This window comes from Exophiala bonariae (genome assembly GCF_035927105.1).
Source record: "Exophiala bonariae strain CCFEE 5792 chromosome Unknown scaffold_4, whole genome shotgun sequence".
NCBI lineage: Eukaryota > Fungi > Ascomycota > Eurotiomycetes > Chaetothyriales > Herpotrichiellaceae > Exophiala > Exophiala bonariae.
The window spans coordinates 526,082-552,726 of record NW_027042479.1 but is presented as its reverse complement, the minus strand read 5'-3'; the positions used below and the strand labels follow the sequence as shown (position 1 = coordinate 552,726).

The 26,645-nt window shown below is 50.5% G+C and overlaps 11 protein-coding genes across 11 annotated transcripts; 5 read left to right on the top strand and 6 right to left on the bottom strand.

The window, feature by feature from the left end:
* Positions 1-30: 30 nt before the first annotated feature.
* LTR84_009766 (uncharacterized protein) lies at positions 31-1,545 on the bottom strand (the record flags this gene model as incomplete). The annotated part of the gene is made up of 4 exons (XM_064853305.1): positions 31-334; positions 423-996; positions 1,079-1,170; positions 1,241-1,545. 4 exons carry the CDS (start codon positions 1,543-1,545, stop codon positions 31-33), a joined length of 1,275 nt encoding a protein of 424 aa, XP_064709704.1.
* A 1,931-nt stretch (positions 1,546-3,476) lies between these two features.
* Positions 3,477-6,872, bottom strand: LTR84_009765 (uncharacterized protein; the record flags this gene model as incomplete). Its single annotated transcript, XM_064853304.1, has 2 exons — positions 3,477-6,589; positions 6,641-6,872. The coding sequence occupies 2 exons, from the start codon at positions 6,870-6,872 to the stop codon at positions 3,477-3,479; spliced, it is 3,345 nt and encodes a 1,114-aa protein (XP_064709703.1).
* A 4,086-nt stretch (positions 6,873-10,958) lies between these two features.
* LTR84_009764 (uncharacterized protein) lies at positions 10,959-11,635 on the top strand (the record flags this gene model as incomplete). The annotated part of the gene is made up of 3 exons (XM_064853303.1): positions 10,959-11,007; positions 11,133-11,332; positions 11,567-11,635. 3 exons carry the CDS (start codon positions 10,959-10,961, stop codon positions 11,633-11,635), a joined length of 318 nt encoding a protein of 105 aa, XP_064709702.1.
* Positions 11,636-12,325: 690 nt separating this feature from the next.
* Positions 12,326-13,268, bottom strand: LTR84_009763 (uncharacterized protein; the record flags this gene model as incomplete). The annotated part of the gene is made up of 3 exons (XM_064853302.1): positions 12,326-12,840; positions 12,925-13,039; positions 13,137-13,268. The coding sequence occupies 3 exons, from the start codon at positions 13,266-13,268 to the stop codon at positions 12,326-12,328; spliced, it is 762 nt and encodes a 253-aa protein (XP_064709701.1).
* Positions 13,269-13,890: 622 nt separating this feature from the next.
* Positions 13,891-14,716, top strand: LTR84_009762 (uncharacterized protein; the record flags this gene model as incomplete). The annotated part of the gene is made up of 3 exons (XM_064853301.1): positions 13,891-13,993; positions 14,047-14,541; positions 14,607-14,716. The coding sequence occupies 3 exons, from the start codon at positions 13,891-13,893 to the stop codon at positions 14,714-14,716; spliced, it is 708 nt and encodes a 235-aa protein (XP_064709700.1).
* A 96-nt stretch (positions 14,717-14,812) lies between these two features.
* Positions 14,813-15,193, bottom strand: LTR84_009761 (uncharacterized protein; the record flags this gene model as incomplete). The annotated part of the gene is made up of 3 exons (XM_064853300.1): positions 14,813-14,865; positions 14,918-15,008; positions 15,056-15,193. 3 exons carry the CDS (start codon positions 15,191-15,193, stop codon positions 14,813-14,815), a joined length of 282 nt encoding a protein of 93 aa, XP_064709699.1.
* Positions 15,194-16,072: 879 nt separating this feature from the next.
* Positions 16,073-17,260, top strand: LTR84_009760 (uncharacterized protein; the record flags this gene model as incomplete). The annotated part of the gene is made up of 1 exon (XM_064853299.1): positions 16,073-17,260. The coding sequence occupies one exon, from the start codon at positions 16,073-16,075 to the stop codon at positions 17,258-17,260; it is 1,188 nt and encodes a 395-aa protein (XP_064709698.1).
* A 547-nt stretch (positions 17,261-17,807) lies between these two features.
* On the bottom strand, positions 17,808-18,203 carry LTR84_009759 (uncharacterized protein; the record flags this gene model as incomplete). The annotated part of the gene is made up of 1 exon (XM_064853298.1): positions 17,808-18,203. The coding sequence occupies one exon, from the start codon at positions 18,201-18,203 to the stop codon at positions 17,808-17,810; it is 396 nt and encodes a 131-aa protein (XP_064709697.1).
* A 1,018-nt stretch (positions 18,204-19,221) lies between these two features.
* Positions 19,222-20,281, top strand: LTR84_009758 (uncharacterized protein; the record flags this gene model as incomplete). The annotated part of the gene is made up of 2 exons (XM_064853297.1): positions 19,222-19,364; positions 19,417-20,281. 2 exons carry the CDS (start codon positions 19,222-19,224, stop codon positions 20,279-20,281), a joined length of 1,008 nt encoding a protein of 335 aa, XP_064709696.1.
* Positions 20,282-20,307: 26 nt separating this feature from the next.
* Positions 20,308-22,485, bottom strand: LTR84_009757 (uncharacterized protein; the record flags this gene model as incomplete). The annotated part of the gene is made up of 4 exons (XM_064853296.1): positions 20,308-21,528; positions 21,630-22,130; positions 22,203-22,343; positions 22,402-22,485. 4 exons carry the CDS (start codon positions 22,483-22,485, stop codon positions 20,308-20,310), a joined length of 1,947 nt encoding a protein of 648 aa, XP_064709695.1.
* An 840-nt stretch (positions 22,486-23,325) lies between these two features.
* LTR84_009756 (uncharacterized protein) lies at positions 23,326-26,511 on the top strand (the record flags this gene model as incomplete). The annotated part of the gene is made up of 4 exons (XM_064853295.1): positions 23,326-23,595; positions 23,647-23,925; positions 24,031-24,121; positions 24,179-26,511. 4 exons carry the CDS (start codon positions 23,326-23,328, stop codon positions 26,509-26,511), a joined length of 2,973 nt encoding a protein of 990 aa, XP_064709694.1.
* Positions 26,512-26,645: the final 134 nt, after the last annotated feature.

Sequence of the window (26,645 nt, the reverse complement as noted above, 5' to 3'; positions counted from 1 at the left end):
ACATATTTTGAGAAAGTGTATTTTATCAACCTACGTCAACGGCGGGACCATCTTCATCGCGACAAACTCTTCGATGACTTCGCGATGAGACAGAACAGGGTCCACAGAGCCATTCCAACCCAATTTCCTGGCTTTGGTCATACTCAGCGTAAAAGGGAATGGAGGGAGCATCGCAAAGTCCAAGAACTCGAAGATCCGTTGAAGATTATCCCCAAAAGGATTCCCCTTCAAACCATGCTTATCCACGAGCTCTTTCCACGCTTGCTTGTTCTCCGGCCTCTGAGCCCACTCGACAAAGCTGAATTTGAATTTTAGGATAGGCGTCGGAGCGAAGCTGATTTCCACGTCAGTACAATTCAATTCTGTTTTCTTTGGAAAAACAAAAAAAAACCAAGCAAAAGAGCGGGTTCATGTATGTATACCTCATGTTTTTCTTGAATTCCAATGAAAGTTCCTGGAACCCTTCGGTCCCAACGTCTGGCAGCGTGTACTCGATTCCATACCAGGCAGCCAGCTCCACCCACAGTCCGCCATAGGTGAAGTAGCTCGCATCAGCGGCGTTGAACGCCTGGTTCCCGGCTTGTTCATTCAGCGTGACAAACTCCGACAGGTAGCTGTTGAGCCAGGCGCTTGACTGGACGACCTCGCGTTCCCAGGCGGCGAAATTACCAGGCCAGATGAGCTTTTCGCCTTTGTGTTTCTGCACCGCCGCGTAGACCGCCAGCGGATAGACCGAGTTCATGGCGGCGTCTTCCACCGCGCCGATGATGAAGGCCGGTCGCACGACATTCCACTGCACGCCGGTGCTGCGCGAGTACTCGGCCAACAGGTCTTCTTGCACGTAGTAGAAATTTGGCTCTGCGATGCGTGGGTCAGACTCGAGGGCGGGCACTGCAAGTCCACCGCCGTAGTATTTCGCTCCCGTCTGGAGGAGGAATCTCTTCGGTCGGATGGATGCTAGTTCGAGAGCGTCGAGACAGTTTTGAAGCAGTTGACCTGCCCACATGGAATCAAGTCAGCTCTGTGGAGCTGCATTGACTCAACCCTCAGTCTGATCGAATCAACCATGGACTCTTACCGTTGACCTTACAAAGCTCCTCAGCGTTCGACCATAACGAAGCACCCTCCTTGGGGGTTGGTTGTAGATAGGCGAAAAAGAAGACGACATCACTGCCCAGCGTCCCCCAGTCAGCCACCCCTCCTCCACGAGCAGTATCCAGGCTAGGATCTATTCACTCACGCTTGGACCCGTTCATCTTTCAAGATCCGCGCAATGTCCTTCGGATCCTGCAGCAGATCGGCCTGGACATGCCTGACATTCCTGGCGATATTTTGGTTTGCCAGCGGCGGACGACGTGACAAAGCCACAACTTGTTCCCATCTCTCTGGTGCTCGAGAAAGCGCCCTTACCATGTAGTTGCCCGAGATGCCATTTGCTCCAAAGACAATCGCTTTCAGACCCTTCAGACTATCTGGGTAGGTGGGGACACCCCAATAGATCCCGCGTGTCTCGACTCCTCTTACTGTTGCTGCTGCTTGCGACATCTTTGAGTATGTCTTCTCTGATGGGAGGTGATAGAGTGAAATTCAGGGGGGATCGACCACGAATATATAGATAAGTGCTGGAAGTACAGTAATCCATGATTGAAGAATTTGATACCTATGTTGATCGTTAAACGTCCTCGATTGTGCTTGACTTTGCAAACTGTATGTTTACAGATCTTTTCTTACCTAGGACCGAGCATAAAATGGGGAATGGAGGTTAGGGAGGGGGCGGGGGCGGGAGGGCCTCGGACGAGGGATACCAACACGGCTGGCCAGTCATGTCCACCCTTTCCCTCAGCTGCATGGAACTCGAAGTCAATCTTGGGCCCATAACTGATATCCACAACAGACCGAGTTTAAAAGCCTGGTTCAATACTAGTAATCAATTCTTTGCACCTTCTCAGTTGCTGTACATGATACTATGACAGTCATGCCTCTCTGTGATTGAATATCAAGTCAATAAGTGTGCACCAGCCACCCCCGAACCATCTGGGATCAGCTTCTCCACGCCTTAGATTCAGGCTTTAGAGAGGAAAAAGGAAGTGTATCCTGCCAGTAACTGTCCATAGTCATGATCATTACCCTAGTGACCCGCTCCTTCCAGTGACCAGTCCACCGATCCACACCCCACATTAGACATTGGTCTCGTTCGCAATTTTTAGCTTCCTAGCGTGAGAGGCTCGTAACTGTGACCTGATCATCATGAGCCTGCCTGTTTTCTCAATATTCCAGAACCCTTCCCATCCATGCATGAATCATCAAGAGATCTGGAATCGTCTTGTTTGTGTTCCTCCCTAAAAGTAATGCATGCAATTTTCTCTCTGGGGAGTCCATTCCGTGCAATTTCCAACCAATTGTGTGCCCGAAGTTCCACCGCTCATGCCGTCCTATTATAAAATGTGAGATGGGAAAAAAAGATTACTTGGTATAAGAATCCCAAGTAGCCAAGGTTTTGCGTTCGTGGAAGTATCGTTGAGAACCGCTGCTGAAGGCACTTCGCGGTGAGGAAGCTAGCCAAGATCCATGCGATGTAATGAATAATATTTTTGGAGTCCATTGACAGGACTGTAATGAATGACAAATCCCTCGGTACGAAAGGTGTTCCATTGATGCAAGAGGTTCGCTCACTTCTCGCTACTGCCGATTTCTTTCGTGGAGAGTAGTGTGAACCATTGCGATTTTGCTTATCGCCATGCATGCGTAGGAGTGAGTGAAAGATAGTAGTAGACGTAAATCGAGATTCGATACTTTGATAGGGAACAACATCAGTTCTCATGTGGAGCTGGTTGAGCTGTTGAAGTTCTACCACTCCAAATCGAGAGACACAGACCGCGAGGATCGATCAGAAACATATATAGGATTTCCAGTGTTTGTTGCTGTAACATTGCCGCATGAATCAGCCTGAATTCAAGCTTGGAATTATTAGGGGACAAAGATCCCCTGTCTTGAGCCTGGACCAGGGGGGTGTTGTCCAAAAGTAAATTTATATGTTGGAATAGGATTTGTCCATAGAATTGAAAAGTCATCAAAAGATATGACGCACAGTTATGATAAATTTGCCATGAGTCAAAAATAACAACAGATTGGGTATCAGATGGCCGCCTGCTTGAACGCGCACAAAATCATCAAAGAAAGCATACCTCAGAATGAAAACATTGCTAGTTCTTCCAAACAAGCACTCTGTACTCGTTATCATAAACGAAATGATCATGCTGGAACAAGACGTAGAGACGAAATCGTTTTCTCATCATAGTTCCATTGGGACGAATGATGGCCCATCGATAAGACTGCATTTTCCAACGTGCTTGGCATTCGATGCCGGGCATCACATCCAGCGGGATGTCTGTCGTGCCCATCATTTCAATGGCAGTCCTTTGTCTCAGGAGACGATGTTTGGTAAGGCGAGAGAACATGGTCTGGAGGCTTTCATATCAGTAGCGTAAAGTAGTCGAAACCTGTCCTCGGCCATGGTCTCGATAAGTTCCAAAATGTGTATGACCATTGGTGTGGCCATGTAGCGGCCTTTTCGGGAAATCATCTGAAATGCCATTGCTTCCAGGTCCAACAATTTTACTGCCCTCAAGACCTCGGAGTTTCAAGCATGCGTTACCCAAGAGTCCTGCGGCCTCATGTGTAAGCTCCCAACGCGTACTTTCGAAAGATTCCTTCAGGATCATCAAGAGCCCCAGGCAGCGATTTTTGCCTTTAACATTCTCTAGATCATCAGGGGCTCGCACCCCAGCGACACGGTCCAGGTAATCTCGCATGTCTCGCTCCTTCTGGTGATACGTTTCAAAATCAGAGTCCTGTGGAGGCGGATGAATGGGGCCTTCGAGAGCGAAGCCGTAGCACCATACGACTAGTGCCGAGATATACAGAACCCAAGGCCGATTCAATAGAAAATCGTCTCGAGCGATGTACTGATTGTGCTCGAATGCTTGGGGAAGAATCGGGCTCGCGTGCCCATATATATGGCTGTTGATACCATCGACGCCAATACCTTCGGCGGGTGGCACAAGCACCTGGGAGATAAACTTCAGCGCATAAAATGCTGCATCGCGGGCTGAGGCCTTGGTTGCCCATCGCTCAATCTTCTCACGAATTACGCTATAATCCTTAGGAGTTATAGATCTGCCTAACAGGCGATTTGCTCCAGCAAATACTTGACAGTCGACTACATCAACATGAGCGGCAATATGGGCAAGATGGTGTAGAACGGTTCGTGACTCAAAGATGTTTTCGTCATCGACAGGACGGATGAATGTTTGAACAGGTGTGATTGGAGCGCGTAGAGGCGAGGACGGTGTTGGTGTAGCTTCTGCAAGAGCCTCATCGAAGTCTCGCTTCCAGTTATCGAATGCGCGAAGCAAAACTCCTTTCCATTTATCCGGGCCTCCAAACGAGGTTGCCGTACGGGGGCCGAGCGAGGAGATTTGCAGATCTCGCTGTGTCATATGCCAGGATACAGATAGTAAGCCAGCCATGATGATGGTGCGACCAAAAGAATTTGTGCGCACTCTCTGACCGTTTAGAGTCCTCTTCAGGCCATCCAAAAATAGAGTTGGCTTGACACCGTTGGTCTGCAACGATGATTGTACCCGACCCGCCTCAGCGGGGGAGACGGCTGACCACAAACCTTCGTCACATGGCAAAGGTAGTCGCATTTCATGCGCAACCATTTTTGCGGCATGTCCGAACATTGTTGCATGTATTGAGTCAAGGACAAATGCTCCGAATGCTGCACGACGGGTTGCCTCGGTGGTAATCCATCGATGCCATGACTCTTCAGATTTGGTTGGTTCTGAGGATGTAAAGGGGACGACGATTCTGCCATTGTCCTGCTCGCCCCGCAAGCTTGGTGGTGAGTCTGAAGCGGAACGGCCTAGGAGCGAGCTGCCTCTTCGCATCAAGGTCAAAGTTGAATCGTGGTGTATATGTGCTCGTTCATGAAGAGCTCTTGTAGCATACATCTTCTCATATACCTCGATCAGCAACAGGGTCTGAAAAACCCAGAGTTTAGCGGGAGGTCTGAAGTCAGCATCCCGAACAATCTCCCATCGTATGTGCCAGGCGACGAAATTGGCAAACTCGGCCGCAGAATCGGTCAGGGAGGTTCCATGGGCCTTGTCCAACGTTGCGGCTCCGATTGCAACGACAATGAGCAATAACAAGTTTGGTGTGCGATCCGCAGAGAAGGTGGGCTTGTGCAGTATAGGTAGCTGAGCATGCTGATGGTACCAGTACGATCCTATATAAGTGTGCATCATTCTCAGACTCAGAATGTGTCCATCGGCATCGAGATCACCTTCGAACACCAGATCTTTTCTCTTTTTCACTGCATCGTGAGGGCGTTCGATAAACTGCGCCAACATGAGTTCGATAAGTTCTTGCCTTTTGGACTCAGACATTATGTGATTACTGTTTCCAGTTGCACCGAGGATGTTCGTGATGTTCATGGGATGTTGCATGGCAGGCGTGGAGAAGGTATGATTCGCCGTCGTGGTCGGACTTTGAGAGAAATAGGGAGTTACTAGTTGAGGCTCATGACCACTGAAGCCTGGAATATAGTTGGGTGGCGAAAAACTGTTCGACCCAGAATTAGCATCATTGAAGAGCCATTGGGTGAAGTCATCGGCAACTGCGAAGGGATTGTGGGTGTACTCTTCCCCACCGAAGACGGGAAACCCATAGCCAGCACCCATGTCGATAGTAGACATGCTGTTGTTGAGAAGTGGGTAAGGATACTGGTCATTTGTTGTAAGACCGTGGGATACAGCTGCGGCGAAAGCGGCGTCAGCTGCTCTCGAGGGGACGGATGCTTGATAAGAGCCATTGGAGTATGCTGTTGTTACCATGTCAACTGGCTGCATGTAGCCGTTTGAACCGGTCCGATTGATATTCGAGTCAGAATATGACCTGACCACGGCTCCATTGGTGGCGCCGTTGGTGCTCGAGTACTGCTGAGCAGGAGATTCAGGTATGCCACTGATGGAACTACGGTCTCTTGATTGGTTGTGGCTGAATGACCCAGCATTATTGCCCATATCCCCAGCAAAGCTTTGTCTTCGGGCTGTAGACTGCCATGACACAAGTTCTTGTTTCTGTGAGGGACTCAAGGGGTTGCTGCTTGTGCTACTTGTTCGATGCAAGGATGGCTCCTGTGTGTTCATCACGCCTTGTGGAGTCTGAGGTTGGTAGCGGGGCTCTGCGGACACAGCGGACGGTGAGATTGTGTGGCCAGCCATCTGAGCGGGTTGTTTGAATTGCGGGTCGCTGGGGTAGCTGGGCGGCACACCAGACGGTTTCTGACCTTCCAGTGAAGGGCTTTTCAAACTCGGGGCAGCCATAGGAAAGGTGCCACCCTGACCTACCTGATGCTGTGGTTGTACCGGCTGGGCAGCGGAGGAAGGCGTGAAGGTGTCTCGTTTGTGAAGCTGAGATCCATGAGTGGTGTGTCGCTCTCTGTGACGGATACACAGATCTTGCCGAACAAAATATCTGTTACACTGTGGGAAGTCGCAACGATAGATGGTCTTTGGTGTGTCTAGAGCAAGGCATTAGGCGGTAGAAATGGCGAGGAGAAAGTATGACTTACGGTTGAGCTGATGTCTGTAGAGATGCTCTGCACGGGAATAGCTTTTACCGCATCCCTCATGCTTGCATTCGAACTTCTTATCAGGATTCGGTTTCACTACCCTTCGACGCTTCTTTGGAGGTTCACCCGCCGACGTCTCGGGAAGTTCTTGCACATCCTGACCGTCTCCCACTGGCCCGTCCTCCGCACCCGCATCATGCTCTGTCTTGTATATCTCATCTGTGTCTGCCATTGCAATGGCTCTCGATGAAGGCGCCTAGCGATCCTTGAAGCGCAGTGGGCAGAAAGCCTAGGGAAGTCGCTGATGTTGAACAAACACCATCATCGGAGGGCTCCGGGGTCTCACGGTAGGTGTGTATGTGTGGCTGCGCGGTGCGTTGACGGTCTGGTGAGTATTTCGCTCGAGAAAGAAGAGCCAGTAACGGGAATGGATGACCAGGCTACAATAGTAGGGGGACAAGTCTCGGTCAATGTTGCGTCGAGGGTGTGGCAATGGCGCTGCTAACCTGAGGCTAGTCGTTCTAGGTTGCGAAGTGAGGGAGGTCGAGGACCTGGGACCTGGAACTGGTGCTGATTGTGGATGATGGTGGAGGATCTGGAATGTGGCTCAATGACAGCAGGCCCAAGAGTACGGTAGACAAGGAAGGAGGGTATTGCGTTGCGCTGAGGGCGTAGTCCCTAGTACGGAGTCGGGGTGGGCGGCGTGAAGGGGGGGGAGACGGGGTTGTTGGAAGGGACTGTGGGATCAAGACGAACAGGCGAGGTGGTGGCCGTGAGTGTCAATGCAGGTACCGGGCGCGCAGAATGTGATGGTTCAGGTGACCTCGGAGGGCAAGGCTCTGACGCAGATGGTGGAGGGAAGTATTGCTTCTGCCGCTGCTCACGGCCTGTGGCGAATTGACTGATGTAAGAAGATGGAGTCCTTGAGGTCTAGAGAATCGCAGACCAAGACTCCCGAGTCAGAGGATGTTGCAGGGTCGGGGTACGGGTCTGGAGTGAGAGGTTCTTTTTCTTTTGGACGGGACGAAGCGATGGTTTGGCTGGGGCAGTTTGAGTTCTCGTAAGGTTGCTTGTGTCTGAGTCTCGCAATGCGAACAACATGGGGAAGAGCATCAGGCTAAATGAATCTGGTAAGAGGTGATGGCTTCCGCATGGCGGAGTACATGGGCCAGCGACCAACACGAGACGGACGGGGGGTTTGTGCAGATTCAGCGGCGCGGGATGATCATGGTGGAGGTGGGAGAGACAATGGGTGTCTGGTGAGTGAGAGGAGGGGAGTTTAGTCGTCCATCAGACAAAGTCCGGGTCGGCTCTGGTGGTGAGAAGTGAGAGGTGAGTGGTTGATCAGGCAGGTGCTCGGGGCGGGCGGTGGATACCGGCCAAGCCCGCACTAGCCTTTTGGGTCTACTAGTGCGGTTAAGGATGTCGAGTCACTAGCCCGTAGGTAGTCGGTACGAGGGAGCCCTGTTGGCTGCACTTCAGCTCCTGGACCATGATACTCTCGTGGGCTCAGCTTGTGATCGATCATTCGCATTATCGCAATTCGTCCGGCTTTCCCCTATTCAAATTGACCATTCTCCTTCACTCACTTCTTGGATCACTCCGTAGTCCGCACGGCTACGTGGAAGATCAACTCGCTACGGACACAGGGGGAGACGATCTTGGTTCGCCTATCGACATCCGTCCCCCAGTGCCTCCCCATCTGCCTGCCACCTGACTTATAGAGTACGGAGTAGATTCGTTTCTGACGAGAGATTCTTGGTCCGCTGGCGTGACATTTTGTGTGGAAAAAAACATCGACTGCGGGGCTGGCCCTGGTGCGTTCGATCTGGCTAGGCGTACGGGCTAGCTCGAGCGCCTGAATCAAGTGCTTGGAGCAGAGGGAAGAGGGACTACTCGTACGAACTAGAATCGTGCCTAAAGAAACCGCAGCTAATGCTCAAAGGGGTCTAAAGAGTCTGCTGAGGTCTGGCTGGTGGGCCTTCTCAGGCGAGTGGTTGCGTGCACATCATCCGTAATTCCCAATCGTCAAACTGGATCACAGCAACACTGGTTTTTAGTACGGGTCTATTGCCAACTCCGCAGTCAGAACGGCTACCTGGGTACCCAAGTGTTCAATGTAACTCGACGACGGCCAAGACTATTGATCATAACTGCATCATCATCTTGATAGAGACTTGTGCGGTCTGCCCAAGAGAGTATGCCGAAACTAAAAAAGGGTTGGCAAGTGTGCAGCCTTCTCCAGGGAACGGGCCATGTGTGGAGCAGGAGGCGCCCTGAAGTTAAGGGATGTCAAGGTAGGTTAAGGTAAGTGATAGGCGATGGCGCCCGCTATGAGAGTTTGATTCGTACCTTCCCGGTGAGCGCTGCGGCACGATCATTAGTTACCGAAAGGTTCCTTCTCAATTCCATCCCTCCCTCCCGCTCAGTCTTGCAGGTGCGACCACCGAACGCGCAAGTGCAAGTTGCACCTGCCAACTTCCACTCCACGAGTACCGAGGACTCCGCGTCGCCCAAATCCATTTCCAAGTCACAATCAGTGGCAGCCAGGCTTGAATGTCCAACCTGGGCTCTCCATTCCATGCCCCCAATTCCTCTCTTATTGGCATCTTGATCTTACCACACAATAACCCTTCCCCACGCTTTGTTAGTGCCCTGACCCTAGTCGTGCCCCAAGGGCATCAGCCTCTTTAGTTAGCCTCACTCTCTCTTCCTCCGACATTGTTACTGACCTCTCCTTTGGTTGGACAATGTTCGTTGGTGTGTGACAATGTAAATACGTATTCGTTCGCAGACGTTCCCCAGGTGTACATCATATCATTGCCCATCATTGAACCACCAGGACCTTGAGGAACCATCCCGTGTCATTCCCCACGCCGGCTGCATCCGACGACAAGTCAAGAATCAAGATTCACACAGCCAAAATTGGTCGCCTCCAGGCATGGATTGGATCCTGGAAGACTCTGGGGCATCAAACGCGTCAAGGTCAGCCACGAGGCTCGCTTACTTACGGCTATATTCAAGATATGACCTTTGCTGAAACCAACTCAATTCTCTTGGTAATGAGTTGGTCTGCAAGATAACATCTAGCCCACGGACCAATTGTTGTCTGATCACTCTGATCCTTCACAAGATTCTTCTCGGCTCCGGGCCAACTACTGCCACCCCAGGAACAATGAAGGGTGATATAAAATACGGAGTACTCTGGGGTCTGTCATCAATTATCCGAACTTTCAGGCAGGTTTACCATCACTTTCCGCATCCAGCTTTCGAGTAATGCATACTCCTGAATCCACATATTCCCACCATTCAGGCAGGGCTATACTTGATCGGCACCGAAGAGGTCAGATACGTGCCGGACACGACAGTTATAGAGAACCACCCAAGCAGATGTTCTTTTGAAATCGTTGAGACGGCCGCTTTCGGCTCCTTGAGTCATCCAAGGACTAACATCCTAGGCTGGCTGCTCACACATGACTTTGGTTTATGTGTACCTGGACGGTACACGGTAGCCTGTCAGACTCTCTCAGGCTTGCATGTACCCCAACCGACGTACAATTTACATGCCAATCCGAGTTGAGGTTGGCTACTCGTACTCCGTACAAACTCTGAGGAAAGGACCAGGCAGAGAGCATGGCATGCCAAGGTCAATCAAGGCCCACAGGACCGCCTTTCCCCTCCTTTATTCCTACTCCACGCTTTAAAGCCAATCACAAAGCTGACAATCTGCGAGGCTAATGCATCACTGGTTTGACCATTCAGCTGTCATGTTGAGCTTTCTTGCACTCCCTCTCAGGCTCGCACTGGTCACTGGTAACCACTGAGAGCATAGGACGCAACAATACCATCCTCAACAATTTCTTCGGAGCAGAGGACTGGATTCTGGAAGCCCAAAAGTCGCTGCAGATCTACCTGAAAACGCCAAGTATCAAACCTCACGTGAATACACCGGTCACGTCACGCTTCCATCAAATCGTGTAGAGGACAGCATTGTCCTTATCCAAAGGCCACGGTACTACTGAGTAAGTGCAATTGCGAACAAAACATAGAGAGCAACAATTTTGGAGCAACTGCCCGATCATGTCTGTCCGATATACAATAGTAACTGAAAATGGTGGGCGAAGGACGAGACGATCTACCTGGCCATCTTGCCCCTGAAATCGATATGTCTGCCAACAGTCCTACCAGTCCAACGAGTCCAAGCAAACCGAAGTCACGAACCTATGATGGGTCTTGCCATTGTGGAAAAGTCAAGTATCACAACCTGAACCTCGTGAAATCGAGCGAGTCCTGGCTGACATAATGATAAAGATTCACGATGAAGCTTTCTCCTCCAGTTGAAGACGGTCCTGTCACGAGCTGCAATTGTAAGTAGAGAAGCCAAAGAATGAAGAATTTCCAAGTCGTGTGGATGTACCCACATCCATTCCCTTGGGTGGACAACGTCTCGGCTTTCACGCTAAATGCATCTCACTGACTTTTGTGGCACAAGGCTCAATCTGTGCGACCAACGGCTATCTGATGGTCTACCCACTCGAGTCCAACATCACGTGGATCAGTGGCTTTGATTCCATGACCAAGTACACATTCGGTAAACAGCGTATTGCACATACGTTCTGCTCGACCTGTGGTACCAGTATCGGCGGGAAGAGCACCGACCCTAACTTCTTTGCGGACAATCGGGCTGTTAATGTAAGTCATACAATCACCGGTTTCGCCGAACCGATTGTAAACCTCAAGAGGCTGGTCGGCCTACTCTAGTGTCTGGACAATCCCATACTACGCATCCCCGATGTGTAATTGTACAACATCGTTATTCATATTTCAATTTCCGCCTCACTAGCCGCACATTACATTGGGCATAGCCGCTCCAGGTTCTGATTGACACAAGCACTGGCTAACCAATCCGGTTCTTCTATTTTTCAGGTGCGAACTCTCAAAGGCGTCGATGCTGATGCGCTCAAGTTGAGGAAGGTCAACGGACGTGCCAGTTAGACATCATTAGTATGAGTGGTCAGTAGAGCCATCCGTGGGGCACCATACCAACAAGGACGAGGAATAGGGGAGTTTTCCCGAAATCAGATAGTGGCGGTAACGCTCGTCCGGATCCCACCCTGAGGGAAAGACTCGATCACCCCCACCAGACTGCCGTTGAGCTTTCCAACTGACAACTGACGATGGGACCAAAAGCACACCAATCGCTGTGACAGAACCTCACGTACTACACATATCATACATACCGTAGCGACATATTGAAAATGAAGATCAAAGAATCCCCACTCTGAAGATGAACGGTTGTTCCTCATCTCTCCGCTATCGTCGTCCTCTGACGCCACAACTGGGTCGACCTGAACAACACTTCACCCACGACAAAGAAGAGGAGAAATAAACAGAAGCCTTGCTCGTACGATTAGATTCCTCCCGTGGACATCTATCTAGAAAGTAATGACTGATTCGCAGGCCGCTTCGTGTCCAGAGGAAGTATCGACCAAAAACGCCGCCCTGGACTGTAAACAGTTTCGAATCACCCGCCAAGGACAACCAACCCCAATCAACAAGTGCTCTTTCTTGCGCCCTGTAAATGCGACTCTTTCCGGTTCCATGTGGTATGAACAAACTCCCGTGTATCCGACAGTTCGTTCGATTCGTCCCCTGGATCCATCGTTTTTTCAAAATCAAATCAGATCAATATGACGTGGGCATCATGTACATGACGGTGCCAAGGGCCGTGAGGCCAACACCGGCCCACCACCAGGTATCGGCGTTATGGGGCTTGACGGGGTCGACCAAGGCGTTTTTATTCAGGGGCTCGATGATGGGGTGCTGGGATCCGCCGTCGCCGCCGTCGAGGGTTCTCTTGGCTTTGGCACCGGTGGCCGTGGCCGTCGGGTTCAGCGTCTGTGTCGGCAGCATCTGCGGCGGGCTGTAGACCAGGTACATGGGCTGGAGGGGCGCGCCGTCGAATCGAAACAGGTTCAGGCGCGGCACGTTGTGGAACGGGTCCGTGATCACCTCGTAGCGCTTCATCGTCTCCGGCTGGTTGTAGCGCACGTAGATGGCCGTGTCGTACTGGCACGGCGACGATGTCAGTTGACGCCCGTCCACGGCGAACGGCGTCATCACGATCGACCCGTCTCCTGGGAGTGAGTAGGTGCCGTGCTGCCATTGCATTATCGAGGAGGGACATTGTGGTGTTGTGGCTAAAAGGTTGGGGGTTTGAATGTTAGAATTGACGTTGGATGGCTGTGGTCAACCTTAAGGGGTGGAGGGGGAGGAAGACGTACGATTGGGAATGGCTCTGTAATATGCGGACTCGAAGAAGCCATCGGCCGTGAAGGAGTACGAAATGCCCGCGAACTCAGGCTCGATTAATCTATCGGCGACGGGATCGTAGAACCCCTGGAAGCCCAGTCACAAGCCGCATGGTCAGTGGAAAGTCCTCGTCATAACCACGTAGCAAACAACGGAGCTGAGCAGAGGAAGGGCGGGAACTCACGGGCCCGGTGAGGACTTTCTTGGACTTGGTCGTCCATGTGCCCACCAGTTTTGCATCCTGAGCGTCGACGACTCGGAGGGCTGTCAGCCCAAGCAGGGCCACGGCGAGGAGGTTCTGTATCGAGGGGATCATGGTTGCATGTCTAGCGGGAAAGAGAAATAGAGGGGAGAGGATTGGATGGGCAGATGTCGACGAGAAAGAGAGAGACGATGAGCAACAGTAACAAGAATCGCAGTTCAGTTCTGTTCGATTGATTGTCGTCGGTGGTGGTGGTGTTTCGTGTCTGACCCTCTTTTCGCTCACCCTGAGATGAGACGGCGAAACGGACCTGACAAAAGTTGACGCGGCGCAGTTTGGGGTGGAGATGCAGAGATGCAGATTGAGGCTGAGGCGCTGGGGCATGCACCCATGATGGCCCATGGAAAAAGCAGCAAAGAGGTTGTACCTGGGCTTCTAGGTAGGGCTGATTAACTAGACTTAGGCGGGTTCGGTGACTTTCTTGGGATCCTTGGGACTGGTTTCGGTTAAGGCTTGGGCTGGGCATGTCCAACGTTATTGGGCATTGGGGGGTCCTTGCGGATCTCCTCTGACCTCACCCTACATTTTTGGAACTGCAGGAAGGATGCTAAAATAACACATCACATCGTATTCTCTCTATTATCTGAATATTTCTATATCATCTTGACATGTGCAAATGAGCACTCCCATACTTTGGTTTCGGCGTGTGTCAAGAGCAGTGTTGATGACTCGCACCATGGCTACGAACCACCAGAATCTACAAGAACAGAAGGCTGCTCTTCGCAAAGCCATCCGAGAAAAATTGAACAAGCTCTCTACGGATGAGATCACACGCCAATGTACGAAGCCCTTGCTACTAGTAGGTCGAGTAGTCCAAAGCTGATGGTGAAAGCGACCGTCATCACGAATCGTGTATTGCAAAGTTCAACATATCAAAATGCTCAATCATTAGCAATATTTCTGTCCATGCCGGGAAGAGAAGTGTCGACACGTGATATAGTTTTACAAGCCTTCAAGGATGGGAAGGAGGTCTTCATTCCCTTTCTTCACACAGAAGGCACTTCGAAATCCAAGATCATGTCCATGATGCAATTGCAAGACGAGAAGGACTTCAATTCCCTCAAGCCAGACGCTTGGGGTATTCCTTCGCTTTCACCAGAGTCAATACAACACAGACGGAATGCTCTTGGGGGAGAAGGTGTTTTGAACGGAGCCGTAGATAGGCAGGAGGGATATCCTAAGCTCCAGTTGATATTTATGCCAGCTGTGGCTTTTGACCAGTCCCGTCAACGACTGGGTCATGGCAAAGGTTTCTATGACCGCTACCTCGAAACATATAAAACGACTCTGGAGTCTCGCCATTCTAGCGGTCGGATGCCAACCCTCGGTAAGGCTTGTCTTGAATTTACTAGCATGAGCATGTCGCTGATTGTCTTTGTCCTCCTGTCTCAGTTGGTCTGGCGCTTCTGCCACAGATTCTGCCTGTGGGTGAAAATATTCCCGTCAACGACAACGACTGGCGTATCGATCAAGTGATTACGGCAGATCCTGAGAATGAGTAGCCGGATTTCTGACTGTACTGGAGCGAGCCTGTCTGTTTCCACAATAGCTCGTACTTGAAGATTCTGCGAGTAAGATCGAGCATATATTTCATAATTTCAGTCCAATGATTGAATTAATGAAACATTGTCGCCCTTGAGTAATATTTGTCCTAATATATGTCAGTCTGGAATTTTTTAACAGCCTAATGGAAGACTGCGCACCAAGTTGTCGTCTTTTTTCAGGCCCGTCTCTTGTTGCTAGCTGAACCTCAACCGCATCATCAATTACCAAGTTCATGAATTCGTCGAAACCCTGGAAAAAGTTAGCTGCGTTGGATGGGTGGATAAAGATGTGCCGACCCTGATCTTGCCTTCGATCCGCGTGCGCAAGTTCTCGTAGAGCCATATTGAGACCGTAGAGCGCTTTTGGAGCAAACTGAAGATAAAATGAATGGGAGCAAGAAGGGTTTTGCGCCCGCCTCCACCGCCGCGATGCATGGTGATTGTGGGATGAATTTAGGGAAAGCAGAGAAAGGAGCAGTGTAATCGAGGTAAGTTGGAAGTGGGAGGCACAGGACGTGTTTTGAGGAGAGTTGCGAACAAGATATCAATTGTACCAGGACGAAGGTGCGCGGTTGGATGCTGGCTGCTAAAAACTGCGGAGGAAGATGTGAGGGAAGACTGCCCTGCCTGTGCTTTCTCCCGTTCTAGGACGAGGGTGACGCCGCCCTGTACTCACCAAGCATCACCTAGACTGACATAGGTTGGACACGTTACTTAATAGTCCGATATATTCCTCACTTACCAAGTTAGAGCTTTATTAGATACCTATAATTAGTCGTTATAACTGCCTAGAGGGCTTCTATAGAAGCAGCGTTATTAACTACCTATTGTTTACTCCCTCACTGCAATAATCTACTCTACCGCTAGGCTATGTATCGAGTTAAGTTAAACTCCAAGTCGAAAGTCTAACAGCGTCCCCAACTCCCGAGCACTGAACTTGACAGGGGGAAGAGCTTCCCTCGTCCGAACCGACGTTTTTTCCTGACGTGATTTACGATGTGAAGTTTTGTCGATATGCATGAAAATACCATCAATCACGGCAGTCCAGAGGACAACTCAAATCGATATCATTGCCACAACATACAGCGCGGACAAATCCCTCCACAACTTCGAGCAGCGCCGTGTATCTCTAATATTTTGCGACTTTCTACCAAGCGCTCGAGTTGGCCTTATCAAAAAGTGGCCAGGACTGGGAAAAGGTTGCTCCCACGTTATTGATATGGAAAGTTGTCAAAGACCCTTGGGACCCCCCAGACGAATCCGCAAGGCTACGTGATTCTAGGTGTCGCCGAGAATGCTTTGATGCATACCACCATGCTTGACTACGTTCGCCAAATTGGCAATCTACCATCGAGTGGACTGACATACGGGGACGGCGGATCAGGATGTAGACGCCTACGGCAATCCGTAGCACGATTTGTTAGCCGTAACTTCGAAACCGTCACACCTGTTGAAGCTGAGCACGTTACGATAACGAATGGAATATCAGCTGCTAACGAGCACTTGACAAACCTTGTTGCTGACCCAGGAGAGGCCATCCTCCTGGGGCGGCCCTACTATGGCGCCTTTCCTGGCGATATTCAGCTTCGCACAGGAGTGCACTGTGTCTCGGTCTCGTTCGGGGATATTGATCCACTCAGTGAAAATGCTATATCGGCGTATGAGGAGGCAGTCACGGCTTGCAGATCCAAGGGACAACGCGTTGCTGGTCTGATGCTCTGCAATCCACACAATCCGCTGGGCCGGTGCTATTCAAGGTCAATGCTGATCAAGTTGATGACTTTGTGTCAGAAGCACAAGATTCACCTCATCAGTGACGAAATATATGCCCTGAGCGTGTGGCGGACAACTTCGGGCGAGGGTTCAATAACGTCGACTGAGCCCACGCTCGAACAGTTCACTTCAGTTCTATCAATCCCGACGTTTGAATCTAATCTTGACCCATCCCTAGTTCATGTCCTTTGGGGCCTCTCAAAGGATTTCGGCGCTAATGGGATTCGTCTCGGCTGTATTATCTCACAGCACAATCCGTCCATTCATGCGGCCATGGTGCCGGTCTCGAAATACTCTTACGCGTCATCACTGGCTGAACATGTCGCTTCTACAATGCTTGATGACGACAAATTCATTGATCGCTATCTCGCAGAGAATGACAGGAAACTGCTCCGACACTTCCTCCTTGTGAAGCAATGGGTGGTTGAAAATCAAATCAAGCATGAGGAAGGAGCCAATGCCGCCTTTTTCTTCTGGGTCAATCTAGGTGAATTTTATTTACGTCACCATGAACCTCCACCACCTGTTGCATGTTCAGGCTCTCCTACCAGTCACTTGCAATCTAGCCTTGATGACCTAGTATCTCGTGCGCTGCTGGATGAAAGAGTTTTTCTAGCCTCAGGAGCTACTTTCGGGAGTGAAAAGCCAGGTTGGTTTCGCATAGTGTTCAGCGTGCAAGAGGTCGTGCTGGAGGAAGGCTTAAAAAGGATTTTGGAAGCACTTTCGTGATTCCCAAGACCTATCCCGTTAGAGCAGCAATGAAGTGTATGATGGGCGGCATGTGGATGTGGCTGCCAGTGTCTGTTCACGCCTAGCCTTGAGCATGTGAATATACTGGCTGCAGCACCAAAGTACAGACGCGGTCACGAATGACCTTGGGGTTATGTCGGCCTCGACTACTTATTGTTATACTAAATCCGAGTCGACTCGCCTTTCCGGGATATAAGATAAATTAATAGAGAATCCCTTACTTCGGCTTTGCGAGCTATCTTCTCGTAGCTTCCGCTCGTCTGAGCAAGAGGAAGGGAGCTTCGGCGCGCATGTACTCTGCCAATTCCGCTGCCGCGGTATTTCTCAAAAAGCGGTACCTCTCTGATTGCGAATCGCGCGAAGCCCATCATTCCGGTCTGGTGACACATCTGATCCCGATCTGTCAGATAACGTTCGTATTTGCGGCAGCCCAGCGGACTGTGAGCCTGCACACGACTGCCCGATTTCAGCTTGGTGATTATGGGAACTTGGTCCCCACATAGCCTCAAGCAAAGGCCTTCCAAAGTTAATCCAGAATTCCAAGTGCCCCAATGATTGTCACCACGGGAGCATAACCCCAGTGAACCCAGTGCCCTTGGCCAACGGTAGCGAGACAGACAGCACCATCCACAAAAGCGACCAAACCAGCAGCAATCACGATCCAGCCCAACGCTTTGCGATGGCCGTGATAAGAAGCAGCATAGATGGCCAAGCCCATGAAAACGTCTCTCGCACTCTCCACAACCACCAAAGCATTCACGACCTTCTTATCTTGAAGCAGAGCTGGCGGGTCGAAACCGAAAAAGGAGAGGGCTTGTTCGGGACGGAGCATGCCATTGAGTCCGAATCCTATAAAAATCGTCCCGATAGCAGCGGCGGCGATGATGAAGGTGTGCGAATGGGCAGGATCCTTGGAACTCATGGTTGGGCAGTCTATGTTTTTGACCTGACTTGACTTGACGTTGATTGTGGTCAGCCAGTATCCAATCGAACAGAGGGTTGCGGGTGTTTACATGGCCTCGAGGTTTTCTTCTACGAAAGAAAGAGAGAGAGAGAGCGACTCAAGAGTATCGAAGGGGTGGTGGCTGAATGAACAAGTGAGTCCGATCACGTTACCAATGACTAATGATGTTATTTTGGACGACGTCTCTTCGAAGCAGAGTATGCACCATGGAATGAAATAAAGCACATTGAAGAAGAGAGCATGGATGTGTTAATGAAGCACTGCATCCCAGCCATGGCGCGATGCAAACCACTGCAGTGTCGCCTTGAGAGTAGACATTGAACTTTGTCGGATCAGGTAGCGAAGCAAGCCGTCCGCCCTTTGCGGCCTCTGCAGCTTCCGGGTGGTTTTGGGTACAACGTCATCGGTCTATGCTTCAAAGCACCGACCAGGAGCCCCCAGTACGTTAGGTACCTACTCCGTACTTGAGTAACGAAGGGTACCTAGGTAGTCGTTGATATGCCAACTTCGGGTCGGAAAAACGCCGACCGGCTTTTGCGGCTTTTGCGGCTTTTGACGTGGAGACCCACGAGGGGCCTGGGGCCTGAATGTGGGTTTTGAACTTTTTGATATGGGCTCCCTCACAGATCAAATATACTGTAGAACGGTAGAGGGAAGCTCTATGTAGATGTCATGTCTCAGATCTGCAAAGGTCAATGACAACGTCAATGCCACATTGCGACTGGCCTTCTGGCTCATGTCCCGACTCCCTAGTGTCAGCATGCCACGCCGAGTTCAACTTATAAGACGCAGAACATGGCAGCTACAGTTACCTAGGGACCTGGTTCGAGTTTCTACCTGTACTATATGAGCTTCGACATTCTTGCTTCCTTGTTGGCTACCTAAGGCACAAGTCTCGCACTAGACATTAAAAGTACCTACCTAGGTATCAAGACTCTACTCCATTATTGGTCCAATCCAATCATCCACCACCGTCATGCCAACCGTCTCCGAGATCAAACAATACCTCGGCGGTCAAATATTTGGGAAGCCATTTGTCCCAAAGGTTGACCTCTCGGACAAAACATTCGTCATTACAGGTGCAAACACTGGCCTGGGTCTCGAATGTGCTAAGCATTTGTAAGAACTAGATACAAATCCATTCACGAACCCAGCATCTTATCCTTCACAGAGCAAACCTCAATGCCGCCAAAATCATTCTCGGCTGTCGAGACGTAGCCAAAGGCCAAGCAGCAAAGGAAAGCATCCTGAACTCTACCAATTCCCGTACAACCGAGGTTGAAGTCTGGCACGTCGAGCTCGGAGACTTCAAAGCTGTGTTGGCCTTCGGCGGCCGTCTCAGTTCGTTGCCTCGCTTGGACGGATTCATTGCGAACGCTGGCATCGAGACCGTGACATTCGAAAAAGCAGAGGGATACGAGAAATCCTTGACTGTCAATGTCATTTCGCCATTCCTTCTTGCAGTTCTGGCGCTCCCGATGCTGAAGGAGACAGCCAAAACCACGGGTCATCACACGAACCTTGTCGCTGTGGGATCCATGCAACATGTCTTTGCCCCAAGTGGCCAATTGACGGTTTCAGAGCACCAGAGTATCTGTGAGGCTCTTAGTGATCCCAGCACGGCGGATATGATGGGAAGGTACGAGCTTACAAAGCTCATGGAACAGCTGTGGGAGAGAGAACTCGCCAAGCGAATTGCTGTCGGCTCAAAGCATGGTGACATGCAGGTGGTGGTGAACTGCGTCAATCCTGGCTGGTGCGCCACCGAACTCTCGCGATACTATGACAAGGGGCGAATCGTTGGATTTATCTTCAGTCTCATTGGAAGGACGGCTGAATCTGGAAGCAGGACCCTCGTACATGCTGTAACGGCCGGCAAGGAGACTCATGGGCAATATCTGAGTGAGTGTCAAGTCAAGACCGAGGGGAGCTATATTCGAAGCTTGCAAGGTCAGCAGGCTCAAAAGAAACTCTGGGAGGAGCTATCAGACAAAATCGAGAGTCTGTCACCCGGGGCAATGACAGCTGTGAATTGAGAGCCACTGGGACAAGTATGGTTTTCTCAGTTCATACTCAGGTCCATGATGGTGGAGTGGAACATGTCTTCCAAGAAACTATCCCAATTCATCAATGACAGATCGTCGTCTAGAACATCCTGCATTCTCATCTGCTCAATGTTTTCTGTATCCACGATACCATGCGTAGTACCCCTGGGTTGGGTGATGGTCTGGTCGAGAAGATCTGATTCCGCCACAAGTGATTTTCCGGCATCTCGCCGATGGGCACTCTGAGGACTCGCGGCGTAACCTTGGAAAACGTTGAGCTTCGTGGCCTCGCCCGCTTTGATGTCGCCGCCGGCGGAGTGACCAGACGACCGGGGTTGATGCGCATTTCCGTTGACTGTGCTGCCAGTGCCTCTCAATCGCTCGACTTGGCGCATGAGCTTGACAATGGGTTTCCAAAGCATACCAGACTCGCTGTCAGCGACCACTGGGGCATATTGCGCGAATGTCTCCCGCGCCACCAAGTAAGAGTGCTCAGTGGTTGCACCAGTACCGGAGCTGTACAGTTCGGCCAGTAGCACGGCCAAAGCATACCATTTGACCCATGCAAACCATGCCCAAGATGCAAACTTGACATCCGCTTGCTTGTTCAGAGATCGCTCCAAGATTTCGGTACTGGCGCTCATTATGTTGTAATCGTCCCAGGGAGGAACTTGCCTGTGTTCAATCCGGTGTAGTGGTCGTCGAAGCATCAGTTTGATGTTGAGTAGCGATCCTTCCCCAACAGCCTGTGTAAAGGTTTCCAATGGGGTTGGAAATGGATTTCTTACTGAAGAGTTGTTTCTCACGTAGTCCTCAAAGACCGCAATTGCTGCCATCTTCTCGTTCCAGCTGGCCCAAGGATCCTCGGGGTGGATATTGGTCTCATACAGTTTCTTCTGACACATCATGGCCCGGTGGGTCATTGAGGAAAATGCCATGTCCGTGAAGCCTTGCGATGATATGAGTCGACTGCATGTCGGATACAAATCTGCATCATTCACCGTCAAAGGCCAAGAGATGAAGTCGCTGCAATAGAGTAGTGGGAGTGATCCTCTATCCAAAGCCAGCTGAGTATCAAGCATTCCAATTGAGTACCACAATCTCCGGCGAATCTCCAACTCGTACGGCAAATGGCTCTTCGGATCCTCAGATCCAAGTCCCAACGCTTTTGCTAGCCTGACAGCTATTGGTAGTAATGTCCAGCTCGATGCGCCAGTGGTGGAACAGCGAAGACCTATCTGTCGAATGATCAGCTCTAGATTCCAACGACACTCTACACGCACAAATCGATCCAGATACTTGTGCAAGTGTAGCCACGATGTCAATCAATACAACTTACCAAGTATATGACATAGGCCTGAAGGACCGTCAGATCTGGGTACTCGAGGAGCTTGGCCTTCGAGATTGAAAACTCGGCCGCATTTCTGAGTTGCAGTAGTGTAGAGCTTCTGTTGCAACGCAGCTGCTGCTCACACTCGGCGTCGGTCGTGGTGCACCAAGCCGTAAATCGTATGGCGCTTTCTAGTGCATGGATCCCAGTCCACCAGCCCTCGTTCCTGGCCTCCATGTTCTTCTTATCAATTGCGGCAACAACGGAAGGCCAGTGTAGAACTTTGACAATGCTATCTACCCGGTGCTGATATATAGAAAGGAGTGTACTGGCGAGGTGCTTCTGGAGAGGTTGTGATGTATCAAACTCAGTGCCAGATGTGCCGTGGCCGAAGAGGAGTGTATTTGGAATGGAATACGGCTCCGTCGTCGGTCCCGGTGATGTAGAGTAATTTGCACTTGGGGCACCTTCATTGTTGGACTCCTCCAGGGTCTTGCGGATGCCATTGGCCTAGATTGCAAGTGAGCAGTGGTTCAGGCCTCTCAAGGCTTTGAAGGTCAAGCGCAAGCCACCACACCTTACCTCTCGCGAAATCGCTTCCCAGAAATCGGAAGCGATATAACGCTGCAGCCCATTGGAATACCTTCCCAGTGGGCCAACAGGTCCAAGAAGATGGGTATCCTCGAGCCCGGCATCATGTTGGTTGGTGGTCTGTACTTGAGCCTAAAATGCAGGATTGGTGGCACGTCCTCAACTTTGAGCTGGCCAAGAGGTGAAGTACCTTCAACTGCTTCACCAGATCTTCAAGGCGGGCGACTCTCGCGTCGATATCGTTGCCTTTGCGTTGAAGTCTTCCACGAGGCATTCGAGCGCGCTGTACCGTGGCACATGTGAATCCTGAATTTCGGCATGCTGTGCATGGAACCTGCTTATCACATTTCTTCTTGCGTTGCTTACACTGTTCGCAGCTCAAACGTACTGCCGAGCCCGGGACAGGGGTGGAGTTCAGCATTGAGGACAGGGCACTAGAATCTAGAAAGCCAGAAGTTGCTTCTGGCGAGAGAATCCACCGACCTACCTAGGTGGGTGGGTAGGTAGGTAGGTATTGAGTGGCTATCTTTATTGTCCAAGTCTCTGGGGATCTGAGGTGTACGTCAGAAGTAAATCCGAAATATCTCGGCACCAAAGTCGGCCCGGACAACGTCGACCTATTTTCGGCAAAAGGTAGCTATTGATGTGCCCATTCACGTATCTAGGTTTCATTGCAAGTTTGAGAAGATGGCCGTCCATCCCCATGCATGGAGCACATACTTTTAATACTGGTCGAGCGTGAGTGGGAGGGTCAGTAGCGAAGAAGTAGTTGTAAAAGCGGCACGCTCGTGGTGAGCGCCCACGTGAGCTGCGAGCACTTTGGACGTTGCTTGTCCCGCCAAGTAAAGTCAATTCTTTTCTAGAGGCGAAGCGCAGTCATCCATCTCTGTCCCCATATGGGTCACCAAACACCAAACAATTCACCACATCCTCATCTCACTCGTATATATCATTCAGTCTCTGGATTGGACATTTGTCTCCCTTCACTACTCTTTTACAGCCTCTTCCCTCTGACATCCAAGCCGCATGCAACCGCCTCTAGTCCAACCTTGATCAAGGCTGCAAGCCGACCACTACCCCTCCTCCGGTCCCATCCATCCCACCTCAAGCCACCATGGCTGCTCAAACAACCGCCTCCGATGGCTTCACGCCCATTCTCAAGGCTTTGGCCACCATGCAGAGTAATGTGGCCGGGAAAGACAAGGCCGATGCCCACAGTTTCCTGGAAAAGTTCCAAAAATCAGTTCGTCACACCAATTCTCTCCCTCAACCAGACCTAACTGCTACGCAGTCCGAAGCTTGGAATGCTACTCATGCCATCCTGCAAGACTCTAAATCCCCAGTTGAAGCGCGACTCTTTGCCGCCACCACTCTCAAAGGAAAAGTAGGTTACATGAGCGTTTCCTTTTCCAGACTATTTACTGAGGCATCACAGATAACATACGATCTTCACCAACTCCCCAGTGATGCTTTACAGCCACTTCGCGACTCACTCCTCGCATTACTCCAAACCTACATTTCAGGCCCAAGGCCGATCCGGACTCAACTATCTGTCTGTCTGGCAAGTCTGGCTATTCAATTGACATCTTGGAAAGATGTCGTGGGAACCGTGGGAGCCACCGTTGGTAGTAGTTTTGATGGCGGAGATTGTCTACTCGACTTCCTGCGAATCCTACCAGAAGAGGTCACTGAAGGCCGCAAAATCAACGTCTCTGTATGTCCGACCGCACAGCCTCCAAGTTTGATCTTCGGCTTGTCGCCATCGCAACCCTCAGTCTCGCCATCGATCACAGTCTAATCCACCCTGTTTACAATTTAGGAAGAGGAACTCGCCGACAGAACGAAGGAACTGCTCGAAGACAACGCTTCTCAGGTTCTCCAACTCTTGATTTCATACGCACAGTCGTCCAGTATGTTACAGTCCGAATCACCGCATCCCCGGATCAAAATACTGACACGTTCACTAGCTCGCGCCGCCCATAACCCTCACCTGTACTCCTGTCTTGCTTCATGGCTCCGAGAAATCCCGGCCCTTGATGTCGTCAATTCGCCTTTACTCAAAGAGATCACCTCCGCATTACAAGATCAGGATTCGTTCGAAGCCGCTGTGGACTGCATGTGTACCATGTTTCGGGATACACGAGACGTCGATGAATCGCTAAGTGTCATTCAAAAGCTCTACCCTGAAATTATTCGTCTGAGACCCTTCATCCAAGAGGCCGCTGTCACTGAGGACAATGATCTGATGAAAGGCATCACCAGACTCTTTACAGAAGCCGGAGAAGCCTGGATTGTCCTCATCGCTCGCCAGCCGGCACAGTTCCGAGAACTCGCTGAATGTGTACTGGAATGTTGTGTGCGTGACCAGGACCGCGAGGCAATTTCTATCACCTTCATTTTCTGGTATGAGTTGAAGCAGATACTGACTCTCGAGAAATATGCATCTGCTCGAGCACAGCTAGTGGATCTATATTCTCAGTTGGTTGATGTCATGATCAAACACCTGGAATTCCCTACCCCGCAGAACGGCAACGAGAAAGATCTTTTCGACGGCGATCGTGAGCAGGAAGATAAATTCCGTTCTTTCCGACACAACATGGGCGATGTCCTGAAAGATGCATGTGAGGTTGTTGGCGTTTCAGAGTGCCTGAATAAAGCCTATATTCTCATTCAAAAGTGGGGTCAAGCTTACGCCTCCCAAGTTGCTGAGCCATTTGTTCCACATTGGCAAGAGCTCGAGGCGCCCCTTTTCAGCTTGCGAGCAATGGGTCGTATGGTCAGTCCGGAAGAGGCTAACATCTTACCTCAAGTGATCCCACTTTTAACTACGGTTCCGAATCATGAGAAGTTGACGTTCCAGGCAATCATGGCGTTGGCGCGATATACCGAATGGACTTCTCAGCATCCAGAAACTCTGGAAGCACAGCTAACCTATGTCATTTCCGGCTTCAATCACACTGCTTTGGAGGTTATACAGGCTTCCGCATTGGCATTCAGATTCCTGGGAACTGATTGCGCAAAACTTCTTGGAGATCACATCCCTCAGCTACACCAATTCTATGAGGGCGTCATAGATAAACTCAAGCCCTCTAGCCAAGAGGAGGTCACCGAGGGAGTTGCGGCTGTCGTTGCGGTTCAACCAGTCGGAAAAACATATGCCACCTTGAAAGTCTTTTGTGATCCAGTCATGGCTAGAATCGTCTCTCTTGCTCAGCAAGCAAAGGATGAGGATTCCGAAAAGGTTGTGGCTGATTATCTGGGCCTTCTCACCATTTTCTTCGACTTCGTTCAGCCTTATGTTTCACCTGGTCAAGAGAATCCCGCTGTGAAATACTGCCAAGAGATACTGCCAGCTCTCTCTGGTATTGCGAAGCACTTTACGCGTTCAATACCCATACTAGAGCGCATATGCAAGTGCTGGCGAACCATGGTGATCTCCTACCGGACGGCTACGGCTCCTTTGTTGCCAACTCTTGCAAGCAGCCTTGCTGAGGGATTTGAAGCTTCTCACCAAGGAGGCTTCTTGTGGGCCACTGATGCAGTCATTCGAGAATTCTCTTATGGAGCGGAGTTTGTTGACGACGAGACCAGCGAAAATGTTTTCCGATTCTTTGCACAGCAAGCAACTGCATTCTTCCGGATTCTCACCGATCTACAACCAGTTGAACTTCCAGACGTCATTGAGGACTTCTTCAGGTTGGCATCTGACGCTGTGAGATTTTATCCTGCAAAGACAATCATGTCAAACTTTGCCGAACCAATGGTCCAGGCGTCTTTAACTGCTCTTACTTTACAGTCTTTGGAACCTATTCAGGCTGCTCTACATTTCTTGAGAGATTTCCTTGACTTTGGATTCGACAACCCTCCAGTGTCGAATTTTGCAGGTCCAAATGGTGAACCCGCACGGGACAACCCACCAGAAGTTCGTGCTGCTGTCAGACAGGTCCTCAACACGACAGGTCAACAACTCGTGCATAGAGTTTTGACCGGCATGATGTTTAGCTTCCCTGAAGACGTTTTTGCCGACTCTTCTGGTGTGTTACTTTCATTGTTTAATCTAGTTCCTCAGGCTGCAGCACAATGGGTTCAAGGGACGCTTCAGCTACTGCCTGCAGGCACGTTGAAGCCAGCAGAAGCAAACAAACTTATGAAAGGTATCAGTGATAAATTGCAGCAGAATGAGGCACGCAAGGTACGAGTCTTACTCCAAGACTTCACTAATTCGTATAGAAGAAGGAACGTTGCGCCTCGGGAAGGTTTGGGCCGTTTGGAAGCGACAAGATTCAGATTTAGTGGATGAATAGTCGGATGATGGACTCCTTAACCAAAACGAACAATAAGTGGCAAGATTTTCAAGTTAGTGCATACCATAAGGACTGGTTAATGCGACCAACACTGGACTCTGAAGCAGCTATATTGAGGATACGCCGGGCA